Raw genomic sequence first — 23,591 nt, forward strand, 5'->3', positions numbered from 1 at the left:
GAATGCGATTGAATGCGCAGACTCACGGACATGAGGTGAGCTGGGAAGAGTCGGCCCAGTGACGTGTAGTACTGCACACTGAACCGACAAAGAGCATGTGTGAGTGGGCTGCTTAAATACCCTCCGGGCTCCTCCCATAAACTCAGGCCACCATACTGGCCTTCTTATATATATATATATATATATATACACACACACACATATACATTGAGCAAAATTATAAACGCAACACTTTTGTGTTTGCCCCCGGACACCCGGACAGCTGCTGCAACAATCGATTTGCATAACCAAAGAATTTCTGCACAATCTTTCAGAAACCGGGAAGCTCATCTGCATGCTAGTCGTCCTCATCAGGGTCTCGACCTGACTGCAGTTCGTCATTGTAACCGACTTCAGTGGGCAAATGCTCACATTCGATAGCATCTGGCACTTTGAAGAGGTGTTCTCTTCATTAATGAATCCCGGTTTTCACTGTACAGGGCAGATGGCAAACAGCGTGTATGGCGTTGTGTGGGTGAGCGGTTTGCTGATGTCAACATTGTGGATCGAGTGGCACATGGTGGCAGTGGGGTTATAGTATGTGCAGGCATATGCTATGGACAATGAACACAGGTGCATTTTATTGATGGCATTTTTAATGCACAGAGATACCGTGACGAGATCCTGATGCCCATTGTTGTGCCATTCATCCACGACCATCACCTTATGTTGCAGCATGATAATACACGGCCCCATGTTGCAAGGATCTGTACACAATTCCTGGAAGCTGAAAACATCCCAGTTCTGGCATGACCAGCATACTCACACCAGACATGCCACCCATTGTGCATGTTTGGGATACTCTGGATCGGCATATACGACAGCACGTTCCAGTTCCTGCCAATATCCAGCAACTTTGCACAGCCATTGAAGAGGAATGGACCAACATTCCACAGGCCACAATCAACAACCTGATAAACTTTATGTGAAGGATATGTGCTGCACTGCGTGAGGCAAATGGTGGTCATACCAGATACTGACTGGTTTTCAGACCCCCCCGGACCTGCCCCCCCCCTTAATAAAGTAAAACTGCACATGGAGTGGCCTTTTATTGTGGCAATAATTATGCTGTATAATCAGCATCTGGATATGCCACACTTGTGAGGTGGATGGATTATCTTGGCAAAGGAGAAGTGTTCACTAACACAGATTTAGACAGAATTGTGAAGAATATTTGAGAGAAATAGGCCTTTTGTGTACATAGAAAAAGTCATGGATCTTTGTGTGATAAACAGAGGCAAACAGAAAAGTGTTGCGTTTATAATTTTGCTCAGTGTATATAGAGTGAGAGAGAAACGAACAAGTGGGATTGCTGCACTTAAAAGATTTATTGTAAAAAATACATGAATTTTTATTATATTTAGAGTCAAATGCATGACAGTTTCGGGCTATATAGATAACGTCCTTCTCCAGAGCAAGACACATAGCAATGGTAAAGATTATCATCATTATGAATTGATGTCTTTTCTACAATACATATTTTAAGTGCAGCAATCCCACTTGTTGGTTTTTCTATATGTGGCCTGTGGAAGGGCCTGATTGCTTAGCACTGCAACGTTGGATCGAGTGCACTTCACCCTCAACATTTGTTTTATATATATATATATATATATATATATATATATATATATATATATATATTTCCTGACAGACTCCATGGCAGCAACGTGTGGGTTAGCCCCGCCTCCATAACTACCCAATAGGACACCTCTCCCCTATAAATCTTTGCTCTGGGCTGCTATCCGTGTTCCTTTTTTGTCCACCGTAGGACCATGTTGTTGGTTCTTCTACCTGAAGAAGACCCCCCTGTGATCTGGAGCAGCCGAGCGGCAGATGTTATGTCCCTCCGATAGGCCTTGTCTGTTAAGCAGGGTATGGAGTGTATATGCAGAGTAGCGCTGAAGAGCTGAAAGCCTGGTCAATAGGCTAGCGCGCGGCCTGTTTGCCTGATTGTATTGGGTGGCCATTATCTGCTTTAAAGTCCGGTGTGTGTCCGTTTCCTCAGCCCAGGTGATCGTAGGTGTAGTGGTAAGATTAATAATAGCGTATTAGGGCACCAGCTGATTTCCTGTCTCCTTTTTTTTTCTTTTCTGCTCTATTTTTTTCACAGCCCTTCTAGGTCTGATCAACAACGTAGTTGCCGTAAAGGGAGTGGGTCCTCAAAGTCACACCTCCGGTAATCTTCCTCAAGGTCGAGCCTTCATAGATCTTCTTCCAGATCCAAACAGCACAGTAGAGATCTTCCTCACCCCCCTCATCTCGCTCTAGCAAAAGACCAGAAAAATCTTGCTGGGGGTGCAAGATTACTGCTTCTCTAAAGCTGCAGATAAGAGGAAAGGTGCAGACCAGCGCCTTGAATCTATGGTAAGGTGGGTCGTGAGAGAATCTCTACAGGGAAGGGAGGCTCATCAGCCTCGTGATTCCCCACCTGAGCTGCTGTGCCCTCCATCGGGACAAGGACTGGCCCAAGAGACATGGGAGTCTTCCCAGCCAAGTCGCCCTTCCGCTCCTCTCTTAGACAGTGAATCAGAACTAGAAGACCCAGGATTGGGCTTTGAATATGCTTTGGTTCCCTCTTTGGTGTAAGGAAAATTACGGTAAGTATTTGATAGGAAATTTTCCGTTATATATACCCTTAAAAGTATTTTGGCTGGTTTGGTACTTACCTGAACAGAGAAGCCATTAAAAAATGAATACCAAACATTCTGGAAAAGACACGCAAATGTCTTGTAGTGGTAATACTGCAAGAACTTGGAAAAACGGATATAGGATAAACGTCCATGAAAAAATAACAGCTTCTGGAGGTAAGAAAACTGAGCCACTGCAAAGTCACTAGCAAGGACAGCTTGGAGACCTTCCTTCCCAACCACGCCAACACCAATGTGAGCAGCTGCAAAACAAGAAGTTAAAAATGTATTTCAGTATGGGCTGATACTAAAGCTGGCCTTACACTAGTAGAATTTAATTAAAAATGATTCCTTTCAAGAAAGTTTATTTAATTTTCAAAATGTTAGTGGGGTCAAATCGATGTTAGATTTTTACCTCAGTGGCGCTAAAATTTGAAGGCGCAGGATGATTTTTTTTTCTTGAACAAGCTAATTTCTAACAGTATATATGGTTTTCATTTGGAAACGTCAACCACCTTACCATCAAGTAAGAGTCGTGAAAATAATAAAAGATGAGATCTGAATTGGAATTGATCTGAATTGAGACCTAAAGTGTGCTTTTGGGTAACCTAACTTTACATAGCTATAGTAAAAAGACACAGCACGTGACTTGAACCTCTGAGCTTTGCTAACCTATATCAAAACCAGTGCAGAAATATTATGACAGGCAAACATATTTTTGAAAGAACTTTTAGTCCTAGCCAACTGTCATGTGTTCTTGATGAAACACATCTGTCCATTGTCATGTTCCTTTACTGAGGATTAAAGTGGATGTAAACCCGATTCATGAAATTTGAGCTGGGCACATATATCTGCAGTGTTTTGTTATCTCGCTTCACAGCACTATGTGCTGTAGCTTTCTCCTGCTCCGTTCTTTTGTTATCAGCTGTCTTGGTTGTATGCCCAGGCTCCTCTGCAGTGTTAACCAGGAAGAGAAAATCTTCATCATGTGCACTTTTTAAACAGTATATAATGATAGAGACAGCAGATATACATGTAAAACCTACGTAGGGAGATTTGTTTCATCCCTGTGTATCATCTGAGGCTGTTCACTTCACTAGATATTCAAGGGTATACCCCTTGAAATTTTCCACATTTTCTCATGTTACAACCAAACATGAAAATTAATTTTATTGGGATTTCATGTGATAGACCAACACAAAGTGGCACATCATTTTGAAGTGGAAGGAAAATTATAAATGGTTTTCCATTTCTATTTATAAATAAATAAAATGCATCCAGTCCCCCTTAGTCAATACTTTGAAGAACCGCCTTTCACTACACTTACAGTTGCAAGTCTTTTTGGAGATGTCTATACCAGCTTTGCACATGTAGAGAGTAACATTTTTGCCCATTCTTCTTTGCAAAATAGCTTATTCTCTGTCAGACTGGGTGGAGAGCATCTGTGAACAGCAATTTTCAAGTCTTGCCACAGATTCTCAATTGGATTTAAGTCTGGACTTTGACTGGGCCATTCTAATGCATGAATATGCATATCCATTGTAGCTCTGGCTGAATGTTTAGGGTCGTTGTCCTGCTGGAAGGTGAACCTTCATCCCAGTCTCATGTTTTTTGCAGACTTTAACAGGTTTTCATTTCTTATATTGCCTGTATTTGGCTCCATCCAAGTTCCCATCAACTCTGACCAGCTTCCCCGTCCCTGCTGAACGAAAACATCCCCACAACATGATGCTGCCACCATCGTGTTTCATGGTGGGGATGGTTTGTTGTGGGTGATGTGCAGTGTTAGTTTTCCATCACACATAGCGTTTTGCTTTTAGGCCAAAAAGGTAAATTTTGGTCTGATCTGACCAGAACACCTTCTTCCACATGTTTGCTGTGTCCCCCACATGGCTTCTCGCAAACTGCAACCAGACTTCTTATGGCTTTCTTTCAACAATGACTTTCTTTTTGCCACTCTTCCATAAAGGCCAGATTTGTGGAGTGCACGACTAATAGTTGTCCTGTGGACAGATTCTGCCACCTCAGCTGTGGCTCTCTGCAGCTCCTCCAGAGTTACCATGAGCCTCTTGGCCCTGTGAGATGTTCAAAGCTTGGGAATTTTTTTTATAACCTAACCCTGCTTTAAACTTCTCCACAACTTTATCACTGACCTGTCGTAATCGTGTCTTCGGCCACTCACAACGCCGAAGCCGTGAACCCAGAAGACACGCCGAGGGCAAGATGTCAGCTCCTTCAGCGTGGACTGGACTCTTATACAGGGTGTTAGTTCTGAGGTAAGTATTTTCTAATGAACTGCATACTAGCTCATTATGCCTTTGCCTTGCAGGGTTTTTTTCTTATTTTTTTGTGTGCTGGTTTACTTCCTCTTTAATACATATAAAGGTTTTCATACAGTATGGTATGGATGTTTAAATCTAGGTGCTGCTTCTTCTTCTTGTTACAGCTAAATGGGGAACTTGAACTATTCTGTTTTGAACTGTGCAAGCAAGTCACTTATTCTTCTACTGCAATAGATATATTAAAGTGATTGTAAACAATCACCTGGTAAAACAACCCATCCAGTTTAAAATAGAGATCAAAGGCAAAACATTGTATAGATAAATATAGAGTATAGATACATAAATACAAATATTTTTTCCCTTTTTTATAAGTGATCACATTCCCTCTGTTCTCGGCTGTATAAGAGCTGGGGGGGGGGGGGGGAGAAGCAACAGCACACTGAGCTTGCTAGTGAATGATTGTGCAGCAGGAACATGTAAGGACAAGTCTGATCATTGGAGGATAGCACACTGAGTTCCAAGTATAGCTAGAAAACTGACCACGGTGTGCTCTCCTGCTTAGTGTGGTCATTTTTTTTTTTACTAGGAAAGCAAGGGGACTGGCAGGCATGCCATGGATTTTACACAAATTAAGCAATACAAAGAGAACAGGATACTTTTTCATACAAGTACATGGTACAGCAGGCACTTATCAGGAGTTTGAAATGTTGGGGTAACATCCACTTTAAGGAATTCTGCATGCCCGTATTGGCATTGAACTGTTACTCTGTCTTGTATTGTACTTTTCACATGGCTTGTTGGCTATAAGAATAAGGCTATACTGTAAGTGTGTTTGTCAATTTAATAATTATAGTGATTTGTGAGTAATGCAAATGTACTTACCATTATTAACACGCAACACTACAGAAAAACAGATTCACACCAGATGTGCTGATGCCAGCCCATATACATTGAAAAAGTAATGTATTTTAAAGGCAACAGTTAACACCGGTGCGTTGTGCTGATATGCACTGTCGTGCGCTGCAAAAAAGTCGAATATGCCCTACTTTTTTCAGCGTAAACTGTGTAAATGTATGTAGGTGCATCACAATGCACTTACACGCATTAGTCACAAAAGTCAACCAAAGTTTCCTTTGCAAATACGTTTAGTAAAGTTTATACAGATTAAAAAGGTATTTCAACACATTTTAAAATAAAACACAGCATACAGCACATGCATTACGGTGAGAATCGACCAATCATTTAACTGGTTCATTATCAGAGACATGAAACTTTTGCCACAATTAGCAGACCTCCAAGTCACATTGTTTTTTATTGACAACTAGCTGAATACCCGGCGTTGCCCGGTCTTCCTATCTTAACCTTTTGGGGAGGAAAATCATAGTAATATAAATATACCCATCTTTTATATAAGGGTGTAGGTAAGGGTTAATTTAACTGTCATATATTTTTATTTTGCATATAAGTAATATGTGTACCAGGTATTATTGAAATATCTCCAGGCGTGCAGAAGTTATGTGGGAACATACATTTCCCATTGATTTGCATGGGACTTTAAACAAAAACCCTGACCCTCACAAATGGGGGTAGTTAAGGGATAAATTAACTTTCCTATAGTTTAAGTGGACATATAAGTAACATGTGACCAAGTGTTATCGAAATATGTACAGCCGTTTGGAAGTTATGAAGTAACATGTATTTCCCATAGAGTTGAATGGGACTTTAAAGAAAAACCCCGACCATGGCAAATGGGGGTGGGTAAGGGTTAAACCACCTATTCTATGTTTGTTGCTGACATGTGTGCCAAGTTTCATGTTAATATCTTTAGCTGTTTGGACGTGATGCTGGAACATACATACATACATACATACACACACGTTGAGTTTTATATATATAGATTTTCATTGGCAATGAAAACCCTCACCAAAAAGCTGAACAAAATGGTATACATGTAGAAAATAATTGCAAAAACCTCAGCCAAAGACCTTGTGTTAGAAATTTTTCAATAGTATGTTTTTTCCCCCCAGAAGAATACATGTAGGTCTTTGAAGCATTCAGTTTTTGGCTCCATTCAGCAAAATTCACACAAGATTACTCAAAATTGTCTAACTAACTATATACAGTAAATTATTACCATAAGCTGGCATCCAAGAGCATACTGCATTAATAGCCACTCTAAAGTAGTTATAGATGAATGACGACATTTACATCACCCAGCCATAAGCTGAAACATTTCCCAGAGAATTCCTATGTGTTTCCAGTCCGATTATGATGTATATATTTACCAGTCAAAAATAATAATACAGCACCTATTCAAAAACTGTAACATGTGGTCATCAAAGTGCATCTAAATCCAAAACCAAATATTTAATATATTGCAGCTTACTAGTCCTTAGATGTGGTCTAGGGTTTCACCTGGTATCAGTTGCAATACTAGGCATTTTTTACAAGTACTGTATGTATACACTCGCAAAAATGCGCAGATACCCTAAACTGATACCAGAAGTGACTTTAGCTTGGGAGCCGAACACCTCCTCCTTACCTGGCAGCGGGGATTGGAGCAGTAGACATCCCTTCAGCAGAGCAGTGGTAAAAATATGCCCCGATCTAGGGGGGTACTGGGGGGGGGTGGGCTCCCCCCTTCCAAGCCATCCACCACCCCTGACGCTTGCTGGCAGTGTCCCATCTTGAGCACAGCACTAAGATATCCTCCCCCCCATCCCATTCCCTTTCAGCTACCATGTGCACAGTATATAGCACAGTATATGGCTACTGCCACTAATTGCCGTTCCTACCATGGAATTTCACAGGTCGAAACTGCAACCAGTAGCTAGTATGTTTCCCCGACAAAAAGAGCCATCTCGATTTTCTAGGATGGCTGCAATATAAGCCCTATCCTGAAAATAAGTCCTAGTTAAAATCATGTAATTCATGCTGTAAAAGGATTATATAATGTCCAGTGTGTGTCTATATGTAACATTATTGTAGAAAATCCTTTATTTACAGCGCCGCTGAGCGCTCAAGTGAACCGCCGGAGCTCTCCTCCTTTCCTCTTGACTAAAATCAGCGACCCCTCCCTCTGCAGTGTACGGAGCAGGGCTGACGTCAGTGGGGATCTCGGCATCTACCTCTGTAGTGCTCAGAGCGGGGAAGAAGAGCTCTGGTGGGGCATGTGAGTGCCCAGCGGCACTGTAAATGAGGTTTTTTCTACAATGTTACACACTGGCCATTAAACAATCCATTTACAGAGCAGTTTAAATTATTTTCGAAGGACATTAACTAAGGTTTATTTTGGGGATTACTGAGATGCTGACTTCTGAGCTGACAGGGAAGGAGAGGGGGAGAGAAGACAGGAAACAAATAAGACATCCCCTGAAAAATAAACCCTAGTGCATTTTTTGTAGCCAAAATGACTATAAAACTCTGTCTTATTTTCAGGGAAACACGGTAGCTATACTCTGTGTACATTGTAGCTGTGAGGGAATTGTATTTCAGCTCCAGTGTGTGCTGTGTGGGGAGCAGGAGCTCTGTCTGTGTTCAGGCTGTGTACAATGCAGGGATGGGAGACAAAGCTGGTGCCTGGTGACACCTGTATTGTGCCCTCCAAGCCCCCTGTACTGTGCCCTCCTAACCCCCTTACTGTGCCCTTTTAATTCCCTTACTGTGCCCTTGTAACCCTGCCTGCCCTGTACTGTACCCTCTGTGTGTTATTGTCCTCCTGCCCTCCCTGTGTTGCGTCCTCCTTCCCTTCACCAGCTGTGAAATCTGACCCCATGTCTCAAAATGACCCTTCCATTCCCATCCTCTTCCCCCCCAGCGATCACAGCTTTTTCCAACCCAACCCTCCCTCCCTCCCTCCCCAAAAGCCCTATTTCACCCCATCCTCAACTACACCGCCCTCACTTACCCCTCTACTCCGCCCCTCCCACCCTGCCCTCACCCCAGCCTCACCCAACTCCACCCACCACCCCCCCTACCTACTTTTTCTAGGCGATAGCTATCGGTAATTGGCATCGGCAAGTACTTGCAAAAAAGTATCGGTATTCGATGTTAAAAAAAGTGGTATCGTGCAGTGGCGGTTCGTCCATAGAGGGCGCTGGAGCGCCGCCCCCTCTGGCTCTCACCGCCACTGAGTGAAATAACATAGATTCATGCATTGCACGAATCTATGTTATTTTCGCCGCTGCCGCTGTTATTCAGATGGTCGGCGCTCAATGTCCGGCCATCTGAATAACGCCAGCTGGTTGGCTGTAGGGAAATGTCTATCAAAGCCAACGGCTCTGATAGGCTTTCCCAATACAGCCCTCGGGTCCCGGAAGCTTATTCTCGGAGCGCACAGACTGTACGCCCCTTGAATAAGATGACAGGCGTCTCAGCCAATCACGTTGGCCGGTTCTGGCTACCTGTAACCTGATTGGCTGAGACGCCTGTCAGTCATCGAGGGCGGGAGAAGACATCGTGGGACGTGGATGCCTGACTCCAGTAAAGGTAAGTGCCGGGCGGGGGGGGGGGGGGGGGGGAGAACGCAATTAACAGGGCACAGTGGCGACAATTGGCACAGCGGCGACCATTAAAGGGCACAGTGGCTGCGTTTAATGGCATGGCACAGTGGTGACAATGGATGGCACAGTGGCTGCGTTAAATGGCATGGCACAGTGGTGACAATGTATGGCACAGGGGCTGCGTTTAATGGCATGGCACAGTGGTGACAATGGATGGCACAGTGACTGCGTTTAATGGCATGGCACAGTGGTGCGAATTGATGGCACAGTGGTGCGAATTGATGGCACAGTGACTGCATTTGATGGCATGGCACAGTGACTGCGTTTAATGGCATGGCACAGTGGTGCGAATTGATGGCACAGTGGTGCGAATTGATGGCACAGTGACTGCATTTGATGGCATGGCACAGTGACTGCGTTTAATGGCATGGCACAGTGGTGCGAATTGATGGCACAGTGGCTGCATTTGATGACATGTAACAGTGGCTGCGTTTGGGCACAGTGAGACTGCAATTTTTTTTTTCCTTTGCGCCCCCCCAAAAATTTTGAGCACCAGCCGCCACTGGTATCGTGCATCCCTAATGTGGTCACTGCATTTATTTTTCCCTTTAGTTTTTTTCCATTTATTTTTACCTGGCAGTCCTGCAAATAACACACTCCCTGTCCTATTTGTTTTTGGGCTTTGATACACTTCTAAGATGAATCTATGCTACATTAAAAAAGTAGAAAATGGAAATAGTTCATATAAAGCAGCTAAATGAATTGCAAAAGTCCACAAATATCAAACATGGGACAACTCTGTCCTCAATATCAAAAGCAGAATGCAATATAACACACAAAACCCTATTCATGCTTGTAGTAATATCTACACTCCAGCGCACACAGCTCACTACCTATTATCCATGTTGCCAGTGAGATTCCCACTCCAGCACACACAGCTCACTCCCCAATATCAATGTCACCAGGGAGATCTACACTTCACCACACACAGCTAACTCCTCATTATTCATGCTACCAGTGAGATCTACACTGAGCAAAATTATAAACGCAACACTTTTGTGTTTGCCCTTATTTATCATGGCTGAACTTAAAGATCTACAACTTCTTCTATGTACACAAAAGGCCAATTTCTCTCAAATATTGTTCACAAATCTGTCTAAGCCCAGGTTCACACTGGGCTGCGGGAATAAAGCACTCCCACTGGCAGTCCCGATTTCAGCTGCGATTACAGAAACATCTGTGCAGGTTTCTGCACAGATATCAATATAAATCAGGGCCCAAAATCACAAAAAGTAGTGCAGATGCGGCATCGCACCGACTAGGATGGTGTCATTGCTGGCAATTGCCGCCGATTTGACATGTCAAATTGCATGTCAAAACGCAGCAGTGTGAACCAGGGCTAAATCTGTGCTAGTCAGCACTTCTCCTTTGCCAAGATAATCCATCCACCTCACAAGTGTGGCATATTAGGATGATTAGACAGCATGATTATTGCACAGGTGTGCCTTAGGATGGCCACAATAAAAGGCCCTGCTAAAATGTGCAGTTTAACTATAATGGGGGTCCAAAAACCAGTCAGTATCTAGTGTGACCACCATGTGCTGCACTGCGTGAGGCAATCTCCTTCATACAGAGTTGATCAGGTTGTTGATTGTGGCCTATGGAATGTTGGTCCATTCCTCTTCAATGGCTGCGCGAAGTTGCTGAATATTGGCAGGAACTGGAACACACTGTTGTATACGCCGATCTAGAGCATCCCAAACATGCTCAATGAGTGACATGTCCGGTGAGTATGCTGGTCATGCAAGAACTGGGATGTTTTCAGCTTCCAGGAATTGTGTACAGATCCTTGCAACATGGGGCTGTGCATTATCGTGTTGCAACATGAGGTGATGGTCGTAGATGAATGGCCCAACAATGGGCCTCAGGATCTCGTCACGGTATCTCAAAATGCCATCAATAAAATGCACCTGTGTTTGTTGTCCATAGCATACGCCTGCCCATGCCATAACCCCACTGTCACCATGGGAGACTCGATCCACAACATTGACATCAGCAAACCGCTCACACAACGCCATACACGCTGTCTGCCATCTGCTCTGTACAGTGAAAACTGGGATTTCTCCCTGAAACGAACACCTCTCCAAAGTGCCAGATGCCATTAAATGTGAGCATTTGGCCTCTCAAGTCGGTTATGATGACAAACTGCAGTCAGGTTGAGACCTGATGAGGACGACGAGCATGCAGATGAGCTTCCCTGAGATGGTTTCTGACAGTTTGTGCAGAAATTCTTTGGTTAATGCTAACCGATTGTTGCAGCAGATGTCCGGGTGGCTGGTCTCAGACAATCTTGGAGGTGAAAATGCTGGATGTGGAGGTCCTGGTCCATGTGGTTTGCGGTTGTGAGGCCGGTTGGATGTACTGCCAAATTCTCTGAAACACCTTTGAAGACGGCTTATGGTAGAAAAATTAACATTCAATTCAAGGGCAACAGCTCTGGTGGACATTCCTGCAGTCAGCATGCCAATTGCACGCTCCCTTAAAACTTGTGGCATTGTGCTGTGTAATAAAACTGCACATTTTAGAGTAGTGCTCACTAACACCGATTTAGACAGATTTGTGAACAATATTTGAGGGAAATAGGCCTTTTGTGTACATAGAAGTCATAGATCTTTATGTTAAGCTCATGATAAATAGGGGCAAACACTAAAGTGTTGCATTTATAATTTTTCTCAGTGTACATACCAGGACTCACAGCTCACTTCCCAATATCGAAGGAGAAAAGAACATGGGGGACTTTGTATGAATCAAGCAGCCAAGGAGGGAACATGTCAAAGTGTGTCTTTGTACTGACATCCATATATATATGGTCTCCATCTGTATCTTAGATGGACACATTACAACTATTATCTTTACATATAACTTTCTTAATGCCGTACATTATTCTTTTAGATTATTACTTACCCTTCCGCTCCTGATGAGTGGCGTTAGCCACGAAACGCGTAGAGCTACCAGATATCGATTCTACCCAGAATACCATTTCTACATATACTAAGCATACTGGAATATACCAATGAACTACAAGTTTACAAAAATACCCCTTTTTTTACCTGGAGACCCATGCTTATTGACCTGGTTCGAATACTGTCTGCAATATGAATCCATATGTTACAATGCTATGCTTTTATTACTATGTTATCAAGTTGTTTGAAACTTATCATATATTTGATTACTGGCTACACATCTGATTACTATGTAACTTATGTGGTCCACTGTAACCATGTATGACTTACCAGATATCACCTGTCATGTTTTTTCTCCCTGAGCTTATTATTTTTTGCTCACTTATTATTATTGTACCATCTTACCATTATTGGGACCATTGGTGTTTACCAATGAATCCCAATTTTATAAATTTTTTCTAAGATGGAGTGACACGTCAGTTAGTCTGGATATTAATATTATTTTTACCTACATTATGAACCTCTATGTTGCCAAGCCATATCAATTATATGCTATTATTATACCTACAATGTACTATATTTTACTGTAATTATTGTGCTGACATGCTATATGTGTTGTTCTTGGTGCCAATGAGCCCACATGGTACCATGTTACGTCATTATTATGCTATTCATCTATGTGCAATATATTGTATTATTGATTTTTTACTCAATGGCTACAAATGGTGTTACTGTGCTACATTCTTGGTTCTTGGTTATCATTTCCTACCCACCAGACACACTTTGACGTGTTCCCTCCTTGGCTGCTTGATTCATACAAAGTCCCCCATGTTCTTTTCTCCTTCAATGTATCGGGGATGGAGGCTATTGTTTGTCTATATATGAACATAGCCTCATATAAAGTCCCATTTAGTTTAGCCTAGGCCCAGCATCTATCACTTCCCAATATCAGTGTCACCAGTGAGCTCTAATCCAGCATGCACAGCTCACTACTCCATAATCTATACCAACAGAAAGATCTACACACAGTTTACTCACCACTATCATTGTCACCAGTGAGAGCTACACTCCAGCACACAGGAGCTCACTCCTTATTGTCCATGCCACCAATGAGATCTGCACTTCAGCACATACAGCTCACGTGACATGACGTTTGAATTGTGCAGCGCACCAAGCTTAGCGTTTTTCTTTTGGAGCATCTCTGTCTGGAAAACAGTATTAGACTGGAGTGCAGTGGATTGCAGTGTCTATGAGTGGTGAGAAACCCTGGCTGATCGTAGGTCCGCCGTGACCATCTTTTCATACCAGCAGAGGAATATAAAGGATTACTTGGGTTGCTGTGAATCAATGCTGATTTTACTATTTTGTTTGTTGAACCATTTGGATCGTATTATCGGATATTGACCAACACTTTGGAGTGATTTAAGCTTGGTTGCCAAAGCACGAGAGTGCGAGGCAGTGCCGGCCCAAGACATTGTGCTGCCTGGGACCAAGAATGAAATGCTGCCCCCCCCCCCAGAAAAAAAATCACGCCAACCAAAAGGCCCCCATATTCATTATTTTATATCATGATAGCTAAAGGGGACCCGTCATGGCTCTATACATGTATAGAAGTATAAAGAGGACCTGTCATGGCTCTATACATGTATATAGAGGACCTGTCATTACTCTTTACAGGTAAAGGAATATCAAGAGGACCTGTCATGGCTCTATAAATGTATATAGGACTATAAAGAGTACTTGACATGGCTCTATACATGTATAAAGGAGTATAACGAGGGCCTGTCATGGCTCTATAGATGTATAAAGAGAACCTGTCATGGCTCTATACATGTATTAAGAAGTATAAAGAGGACCTGTCATGGCTCTATACATGTATATAGAGGACCTGTCGAGACTCTTTACATGTAAAGGAGTATAAAGAGGACCTGCCATGACGCTATAAATGTATAAAGAGGACCTGTCATGGCTTTATACATGTATAAAGGAGTATAACGAGGGCCTGTCATGGCTCTATAGATGTATAAAGAGGGCCTGTCATGGCTCTATACATGCATATAGGCGTATAAAAGGACCTGCCATGGCTCTATACATGTATCCAGGAGTATAAAGGGACCTGTGAATTGCCGGCGGCCACAATGTCTTTTGCGCCAACGAATCAATGTACGCTAATTGTGTTTTTTTTTGGTACCAAAAATATGTAGAAGAATACATATTGGCCTAAACTGAAGAAAATAGTTTATTTTTCTAAATTTTGGGGATATTTATTATAGTAAAAAGTTAAAAAATATATATATTTATAGCACAAAAAATAAAAACCACAGAGGTGATCAAATATCACCAAAAGAAAGCTCTATTTGTGGGAAAAAAAGGACATCAATTTTATTTGGGTAGCGGAGCTGGCGGAACGGGCTGGCGGGCATCAGTATGCTGCCCCCCTAAAAGTGCTGCCTGGTACCCATGGTACCACCCGGTCCCATCATAGGGCCGGCCCTGGTGTGAGGCATATAGTTTTGGTGAGTGTTCAATTTGACGGGTGACAGAAACACTGAACACGTGTGGTGTGGTGGAAGTCTGTGAAGACCTTTGGATTACTTATTTATGAACTATATTTTTCACAATATTTAGTGTGCACGGGTTCTGTTAGAAAATCAGATGTGTATCTGTATTTATATAAAGGTGTGATTTATATGTATATTTTTTCACAATTTATATATATATATATATATATATATATATATATATATATATATATATATATATATATATATATACATACACACACACAGTATATATATGTATATGTATTTTTATATATATATATATATATTTTTTTTTTTTCTTTTACACTGTTTTATATATCATTTATTTAGGAGGATTTATTTATCCTTTAAGGCGCTGTTTATATTAATTTTGATACACTTTTGAGGGAGTTATCACTTTATATATATCTTTTTCCACATTACTTACATTTAAGCAGCAGCTAGGGTGTTCATTTATTTCCATCAGCGCAACGGTGGTTGATCAGGAGGGCGCATTTATCCAGATAACCTACTTTTTTTTTACATACAGCTCACTCCCTATTGTTCATGCCACCAATGAGATCTACACTTCAGCACACATAGCTCACTCCCCATTGTTCATGTCACCAGTGAGAGCTACACTCCAGCACACACAGCTCACTCCTTACTACCAATGCCACAAGTGAGATCTACACTCCAGCACACAGAGCTCACTCCTCACTACCAATGCCATCAGTGAGATCTACATTCCAGCACACATAGCTCACTCCCCACTATCCATACCACCAGTGGGATCTACACTCCAGTACACAGAGCTCACTCCACACTATCAACACTACCAATGAGATCTACACTCCAGCACACACAGCTCACTCCCCACTATCCATACCACCAGTGAGATCTACACTCCAGCACACATAGCTTACTCCCCACTATCCATACCACCAGTGAGATCTACACTCCAGTACACAGAGCTACAGTAATAAAATACAGTAATATCTTCTGGACTTGTAATTCAAATATTGTCCACTAGATGTCACTCTTAACAAAGGACTGTTGATGGGCAATGTTCTATGGTAATGTACATTTCCTGTCATGTTATTGAAAACTGTCTTCACTTCCTATCACCACTCTTTCATCTCTTTTCCACTGGACAGTCCACATGGAGTCAGCTAAGCCTGCACCAAATGTTTCCTAAGTCTTGATCCTCTTAAGGCAGCATCGCTGGTATGATAAAGACTGTTTATCTATATGCCTAGTAGACATTTTTTTGTGTTCATATAATTCTTATATGTTCATTTATCTGTTTATCTCTAGTTTCACCATAATTCATACGCATCTTATATGGCCACCATCTGTTCATCGTAATAAAGATCCAAAGTTATAGACAGTCTGGTTATTTAGGATGCAAGGTTTAAAGGAACACTAAAGGTTCGTTTTTATTAGATCAATTGATTGCTGTAAGCTAGAGCATTTAAATATCACTTACATCGTTTTTTCTTTTGACCTCCAAAATACAGTAATCCAGGTTTGAAAATGCCATTTCCTGTCACTCCTCTTCTTGCTTTCCACCAGCATCTGAGCCATTTTGCATGGTGGAAAGCAGAATGTGCTCACCCCCTCCCTATGACTACAGCCCTGCGTGAAGATGCTCTCTTATCCCTCACAAGCATGGAGGCTAAGCCTAATGGGAACTGTAGTTCCCATTAGGCCGTGACGTAGCAAGAATGAATGCGCACCTCAAACCAGGAAGTCAGTGAGAATAATGATTCAGGAATGACGGAGGTGAATAAAACAGCTCGATTTCAACAGGTATCAAACTAGTTATAATGCAAAACATTACTTTTTACTTTATCAGCTCCTGTCAGACTTTAATTTAAGAGGAAAATATTTTTGACTTTACAACCCCTTTAAGCTGTATGTTGAGCTGCATATACGCCAGGAGCAAACGTGTAGTGAGAACAGAACAGTGAAACAGCGGCTATCCAGCAAGCGGGATTTAGGACAGTGACTACACAGAGGCCTGCTACCCTTTCAGTGTAGCCACCTGCATACAGCGATACAGCAGTCTCTACACAGTCAAGCATTCCTGCAAGCAACATGTCACATAGCCAGGCATCCTCACTTAAGACAAGGTCCCAAGTTTTTTCGGCTCCTCTAGATCGTCCTCCGCAAGCAATGCACTCGCTACCGCACCTGCAAAAGCTGAAGCCGCCAAGACCCGAGCAGCCTTTGCTGATCAAGAAATGCAAATTAAAAAAGAGAATGTACAGGTAAAGGCTGAAGAAGCCCTTCTAGAAGTAGCCCTAGAGAAACTCACTGTAGAGAAGGAAGCAGCAGCCGCTATAGCCGAAGCAGAGGCCTTAGAATTAGCTGTATACCCGAGAAGTGAATGCAGCAGACGCAGCAATATTCTCAACCCAGAAGCTGAAACTCAAGATTCTCTACAACAAACTTCAGATTACATCAATCAACATTTTAAGCCAAGCAGTGACAAAGATAACATCAAAGAGACAAGCCAAAGACATTACACGGTACCTCCGCAACTCAGCGACAAGTCTCAAGCCTGCAAACAGGACAAATCCACGCAAAGTGGCGCCTCCTACGACAGACGCCCTATACGTGAGGTAACAGAGCCTTCTAATTGTCCTCCAGAACCAACGTCCAAGTCAGAACGGTATGACAGAGGCTGGCTGGACACCCTCAAAAGGTATGACTACACACAGCCATCTCACCATGGCAACACACAGCAGGTTTACCAAACCACCATAGACTTTGCAAGGTTCTTTGCACAACATGAGCTAGTCACCAAAGGACTTGAAAAGTTTAATGACTGCCCTGAAAGCTACAGAGCCTGGCGGTCTTCCTTTCAAAATGCCATCAGAGACTTAGGTTTTTCTTGCAGTGAAGAGACCTCCTGATCAAATGGCTTGGAAATTAGTCTGCCGAGCACGCCAGGCGAATCAGGACAATAACTATAAGCCACCCAGACACTGGCCTTAAAACGATCTGGGATAGACTTGATGAGTGTTATGGTTCAGCAGAAGCAGCAGAAAGTGCACTATTCAAAAGACTTGATAACTTCCCCAAAATACCCAACAAAGACTACCAAAAACTTAGGGAGCTAAGTGACTTGCTAAAGTAGCTAAACCTGAGGGGGACTTACAAGGACTTTCATTCCTTGACACAGCCAGAGGTGTCAACCCCATTGTACAAAAGTTTCCCTATAACTTGCAAGAGCAGTAGATTACTCAGGGATCTCGATTTAAAAGACAGCATAATGTTCCATTCCCTCCATTTTCTATTTTTGTGGACTTTGTGTGTCAGCAAGCTAAAACAAGAAACGATCCAAGTTTTGACTTTACATTGTCATGTGCTCCTCCAGTAGCAGTAAACAAAACTAATGTGACTCCTCCAGATTCTTTTCACAGGTCTGCCAGCTTCTCTAACTCCGAGACAAAGGTCAAAGATCCTGGTAAACAGTGTCCCTTGCATCGTAAACCACATCCTCTCCTAAAATGCAGAGCCTTCAGAGAGAAAACCCTGCAGGACCGCAAGGCCTTCCTCAAGGAGAACCACATCTGCTACAGGTGCTGCTCTTCAACATCTCACCTCGTCAAGGACTGTAAGGTCAGTTTAAAATGCACAGAATGTGACAGCTCAGATCACAACACAGGTTTACATCCTGGGCCAGCTCCATGGACTTTACAACACACTCTCAGCACTAGTGAGCATGGCGGGGAGGAAGAGCACACCACTACAACTGCACCAAAGATCACTTCACAATGTACAGAGGTCTGCAAAGGAGTCATAGGTAGCAGGTCCTGCTCCAAAATATGCCTAGTCAGAGTCTACCTAGCAGGCCAAAAAGACAAAGCTATTAAAGCGGTTGTAAACCGCATAAACTTTTTTTTTTGAAACCTGCAAGGCAAAAGGCTGATTATGAAATACTTACCTCAGAACGAGGTGAGGAACACTTACCTGGTTCACGCCGAGCGAGATGTCATCTTGCTCCGGCGTGTCTTCCGGGTATCGCCGCTCCAGCGCTGTGATTGGCTGGAGCGGCGATGACGTCACTCCCGCGCTTTAAATTCGGCAAGGTCTGGCGGCTGCCGGTCCTTTGGCCGAGGATCCCCCCTGCACATGCGCCGCTGCAATCAGCGGCGCATTGCGGGGGGAATATCTCCTAAACCATACAGGTTTAGGAGATATTCTTGATACCTACAGGTGAGCCGTATTATAGGCTTACCTGTAGGTAAAAGTGACAAATAAGGGTTTACAATCACTTTAAGCTCTATGCAATTCTGGATGACCAAAGTAACAAGTCATTAGCCAGCTCAACCTTCTTTGACATCTTTGGCATTAAAGGCAGATGACTGTTTAAAATCCTTACCTTCCAGTGAGTCTGCAATCTGTCTTCTTAAAAGAGCACAGGAAATGCTCGCTTTTTCCAATCTCAGACTTCACAAGATTGCCTTCAACAGCAAAGAGGTAATGGAAGCTTTCCCTGCTCAAGACCATTCCAACGATCTAAGGGACTTAGATCTAGGTACAGACTCTTTACCTGTGCAGTGCAGTCTAGGTCTACTTTGGGACTTGAAATCTGATTGCTTTACCTTTCAGATAAACAAAGAAGAAAGGCCTTTCACTCGCAGAGGTGTCTTGTCCACAATAAATAGCCTATACAATCCATTAGGATTTGTGGCACCTGTTACAATTCAAGATAAAGCCCTACTTAGAGACTTGATTCGTGAAACATCTGACTGGGATGCCCCACTACCCCTTGATAAGAGGAACTCTTGGCTAGAGTGGAAGAACTCTCTATCAGTCTTTTCTGATCTCCATGTTTCATGCCCATATGCTCCTATACCCTCTACAAAGACACAGAGTCAAACCCTTTGCATATTCTGTGATGCTTCTATCAAGGCAATAGCTGCTGTGGCCTACTTAGGAACTGTCAACATTACAGCACGATGCCACTTAGGATTTGTCATGGGCAAGGCAAAGCTAGCTCCACACCCTGAGCACACTGTACCTAGGCTACCTAACTTTGTGCTGCGGTACTAGCCGTTGAATTGCAGAACTTATAACCTCAGAGATAGACATTGACCTCAAGGATATCCAGTTCTACACTGACAGCAAGGTAGTGCTAGGCTACATCTACAATGAGACCAGACGTTTCTATGTTTATGTCAATGACAGAGTGTTGAGGATTAGGAGATCCACTTGTCCAACACAATGGCACTACGTACCTACCGACCATAATCCTGCAGACCATGCTACAAGAGCTGTTGCTGCATGTAACCTTAAAGACACAACATGGTTTACAGGACCTGCATTCTTGTACAATGCAGAACAGACTGTTCCTAAGAGCGACACTATTGAATTAGTGGATCCAGACTCAGATACTGACATCCGTCCTGAGATCTCAACATTTCAGACTGCAACTTCAGACTGCCAGCTTAAATCTGACAGATTTACCAGATTCTCAAAATGGAAGGTGCTTGTTCAAGCTATTTCTGGTCTTATCCATATAGCTCACTCTTTCAAAGGTGTCTCAAACAGCTGTGACTGCAAAGGATGGCATCATTGTCAAAGGACCAGTTGAGCATTAGCTCCAACAGTCCCAGGATCTTATCATCCGTACTGTACAGCAAGAAACCTATGCTAAGGAGATCGACTGTATCTTGAAAAGAAAACCTATCCCTAGTGACAGTCATCTGAGAAATAAATAGTGGCATCTTATGATACCAGGCGGGGAGTGTCATGCCTTTGGCCTACAAGGAAATACAGTAATATCTTCTGAACTTGTAATTCAAATATTGTCCACTAGATGTCACTCTTAACAAAGCACTGTTGATGGGCAATGTTCTATGTTAATGTACATTTCCTGTCGTGTTATTGAAAACTGTCTTCACTTCTTATCACCACTCTTTCATCTCTTTTCCACTGGACAGTCCACATGGAGTCAGCTAAGCCTGCACCACATGTTTCCTAAGTCTTGATCCTCTTAAGGCAGCATCGCTGGTATGATAAAGACTGTTTATCAATATGCCTAGTAGACATTTGTTTGTGTTCATATAATTCTTATATGTTGATTTATCTGTTTATCTCTAGTTTCACCATTATTCATACGCATCTTATATGGCCACCATCTGTTTATCGTAAAAAAGATCCAAAGTTACAGACAGTCTGGTTATTTAGGATGAAAACAAAAAGTGGGTATACTGCGCTGCTTAAACAAATGTGGGACCAGCTGCTAACACGGCTAATAAAGACAAATCAGCTAGGCAAAACAGAGATAAAAATATGTGTAGCGCTGCGGTCAAATCAATAAACAACAATGTGAATGTGATTCTACATATAATCACAAAAAATGGTGAACTGTAAAAAAATCCTGTAAAGAAATTCCTGAGTGCAGCAAGTGAATAAAGTCCAATATATGCAATCAAATAGCATTGAGTCTATATAAACAGAAATCACCACGTGCAAGGATGGAGCGAATCTTGATTATACTCCAATTACAAGTAATCCAAAAGTGAATGATCACCGCCACCAATAGAAACAAATGGAGGCTTACCAGAGCTGATGGACTTGAAATGACATACGTCATACAAGTCTATATAGGCTTACAGTACCAGACAGGGTACACAAAATCAAGGGATAAATCATCCAAGGCTTTTGCTAGAAGCTTGATGTTAGCATTTCATGCATATCCATAAATCAGAAAACCTTAGGTCTTTCAAACTCCACAGTGAGCCGGATGGTTAGAAGAGCAAGAAAAGAAGAATGGCCACATAGTGTAAACCGGTAACAAACTATGTAATTTATTTAAAAGAAGTCAAGTACACTCACATGTATCCTGAGTTAAAATCGCATGGTATAAAATTGAGGCGGCAGTGGAGACGACCCAACGCGTTTCGTGTTAATAACACATCATCTGGGGTGTCTGTCCACTGAAGCCCCCTTGTATTTATATCTAAACATTATTTCATACCTCCAATCAAATTATGGCATCCTGTCTCCCCATGTGCAGCGCTCAGCTGTCGAATACTTCCTGGTCTAAAGATGGCCGAACGGCGTGCGTTCCAAGCCTCTATATGGATCAACCTTGGTAAGCATATGTTCAAATTGCGCGATACAACGATGCGTTCCAAGCCACGCCAGTGAGAATCACTCACAGTAGGACCAAATGATTCGTTTCCTGGTGTGACGACGTAACTCTGCGCCGTGTGCGTTCCAGGTATGATATCCAGGCCAGCGGAACCATGTCATATGACGCCACTCCGGAGGACATGCCCATGCAATGGACGATGCTCATAGAAGTGCCACAGGACCAAGACGTGGAATAAAAACGCACAAGAGGGAGTGTGAACACATAAACAACCTGCTCACATGTGTATTTAATCAAGGGGGATGCAATTGAATCAAAGTTAATGAAAACCAGAGACGATACTAGTTTATTAAAATAATTTCTGGAATAAAAATTAGGGAGACAGCATATTCAAACTGACCCCTATGCACAGTCAAAAATTAAACAACATGCCCGCATGTCACGCATATGTCGTGAAACATGTATTTGTGATAAATAAGTATGCAAAAATGACTATAACTGTAATAAAGTATCCATAAAGGTGTATATATCCGTGCCAGCCTGTCTTTTATAGACATATTCATTGTATGGGCCCACAGATATATGTATGGAAATATAAAGAACCCTAGAATAAAAATAAGACAGTGAATGTAGCATATAGGTGTAACATGATGCCATTCACAATAAATTTTAAAAACTGTCATACATTTACCCTTGGTACAATAGTGCATAATTCATAAGACTTAAAGGAAAAAAGAAAAAATAATAACAAAAAAGAAAAAAATTATATAAAAAATTATGAAAAATTATGTAAAAAAATATGAAAAATTATGGCAAAGGAGGGGGAGAAAGAGAATTCCTACGATTGATTAATAAAGGCGTTGATGTCCCACTCAACATTCATGCCGAGAGGGACATAAGTTTGCAGTTCAAAAATCCAATAAGCTTCTAGGCGTGATACTCCTCTTGTCATAGCACCGCCTCTCCAAGGGGGCGTGTACTTGTCAATGATGGTGAATTGTGTACCACTAGGGTCTCTATGATGAAACTGTTTGTAGTGCCTAGGTACCGGATGTTTGGTATCACCCCCTTTAATTAGAGCAATATGTTCTCCTACTCTGATTGCAAATGTTCGTATAGTACGCCCCACATACTGTTTGCTGCAGGGACAAGTGATTAAATAAACAATGTATCTAGTTTCACATGTGCAAAAAGATCTGATGTTATATTGTTTAGATGTAACCATAGATGAGAATTGGGCGATTTTGCGCTTTCCCAGTGCATTATGGTGGCAAACTTGGCATCTCTTACAAGGGTAGAAACCAACCATATTGTGGAAAAACTAACTTCTTATGGGTGGGTTGATGATATTCGGGGCAACAAAACTTTGTAAAGAGGGAACGCCTTTAAATATCACCTTTGCCTGGTCAGGCAATACGGGGCCCAAAACATTGTCTCCTTTCAGGACATTCCAGTGTTTACTGATTATGTTTCTGACCTGTCTGTATTGCGTAGAATAGGAAGTAAGCATGGCAAATTTCGAACCCAGCATCTGGTTCACGC

At 42.3% G+C, this 23,591-nt stretch overlaps 1 protein-coding gene across 1 annotated transcript in view; it reads right to left on the reverse strand.

The window, feature by feature from the left end:
- LOC120913440 (phospholipid-transporting ATPase IC-like) overlaps positions 1-23,591 on the reverse strand; it is a 181,892-nt gene that overhangs the window by 54,417 nt on the left and 103,884 nt on the right. The window contains exon 18 of the mRNA XM_040323369.1: positions 2,706-2,929. Coding sequence (XP_040179303.1) covers positions 2,706-2,929 — 224 coding nt within the window. The remainder of the gene's footprint in view (positions 1-2,705; positions 2,930-23,591) is intronic.

The sequence above is a fragment of the Rana temporaria genome, chromosome 1 (genome assembly GCF_905171775.1).
Source record: "Rana temporaria chromosome 1, aRanTem1.1, whole genome shotgun sequence".
NCBI classification, from domain to species: Eukaryota; Metazoa; Chordata; class Amphibia; order Anura; family Ranidae; genus Rana; species Rana temporaria.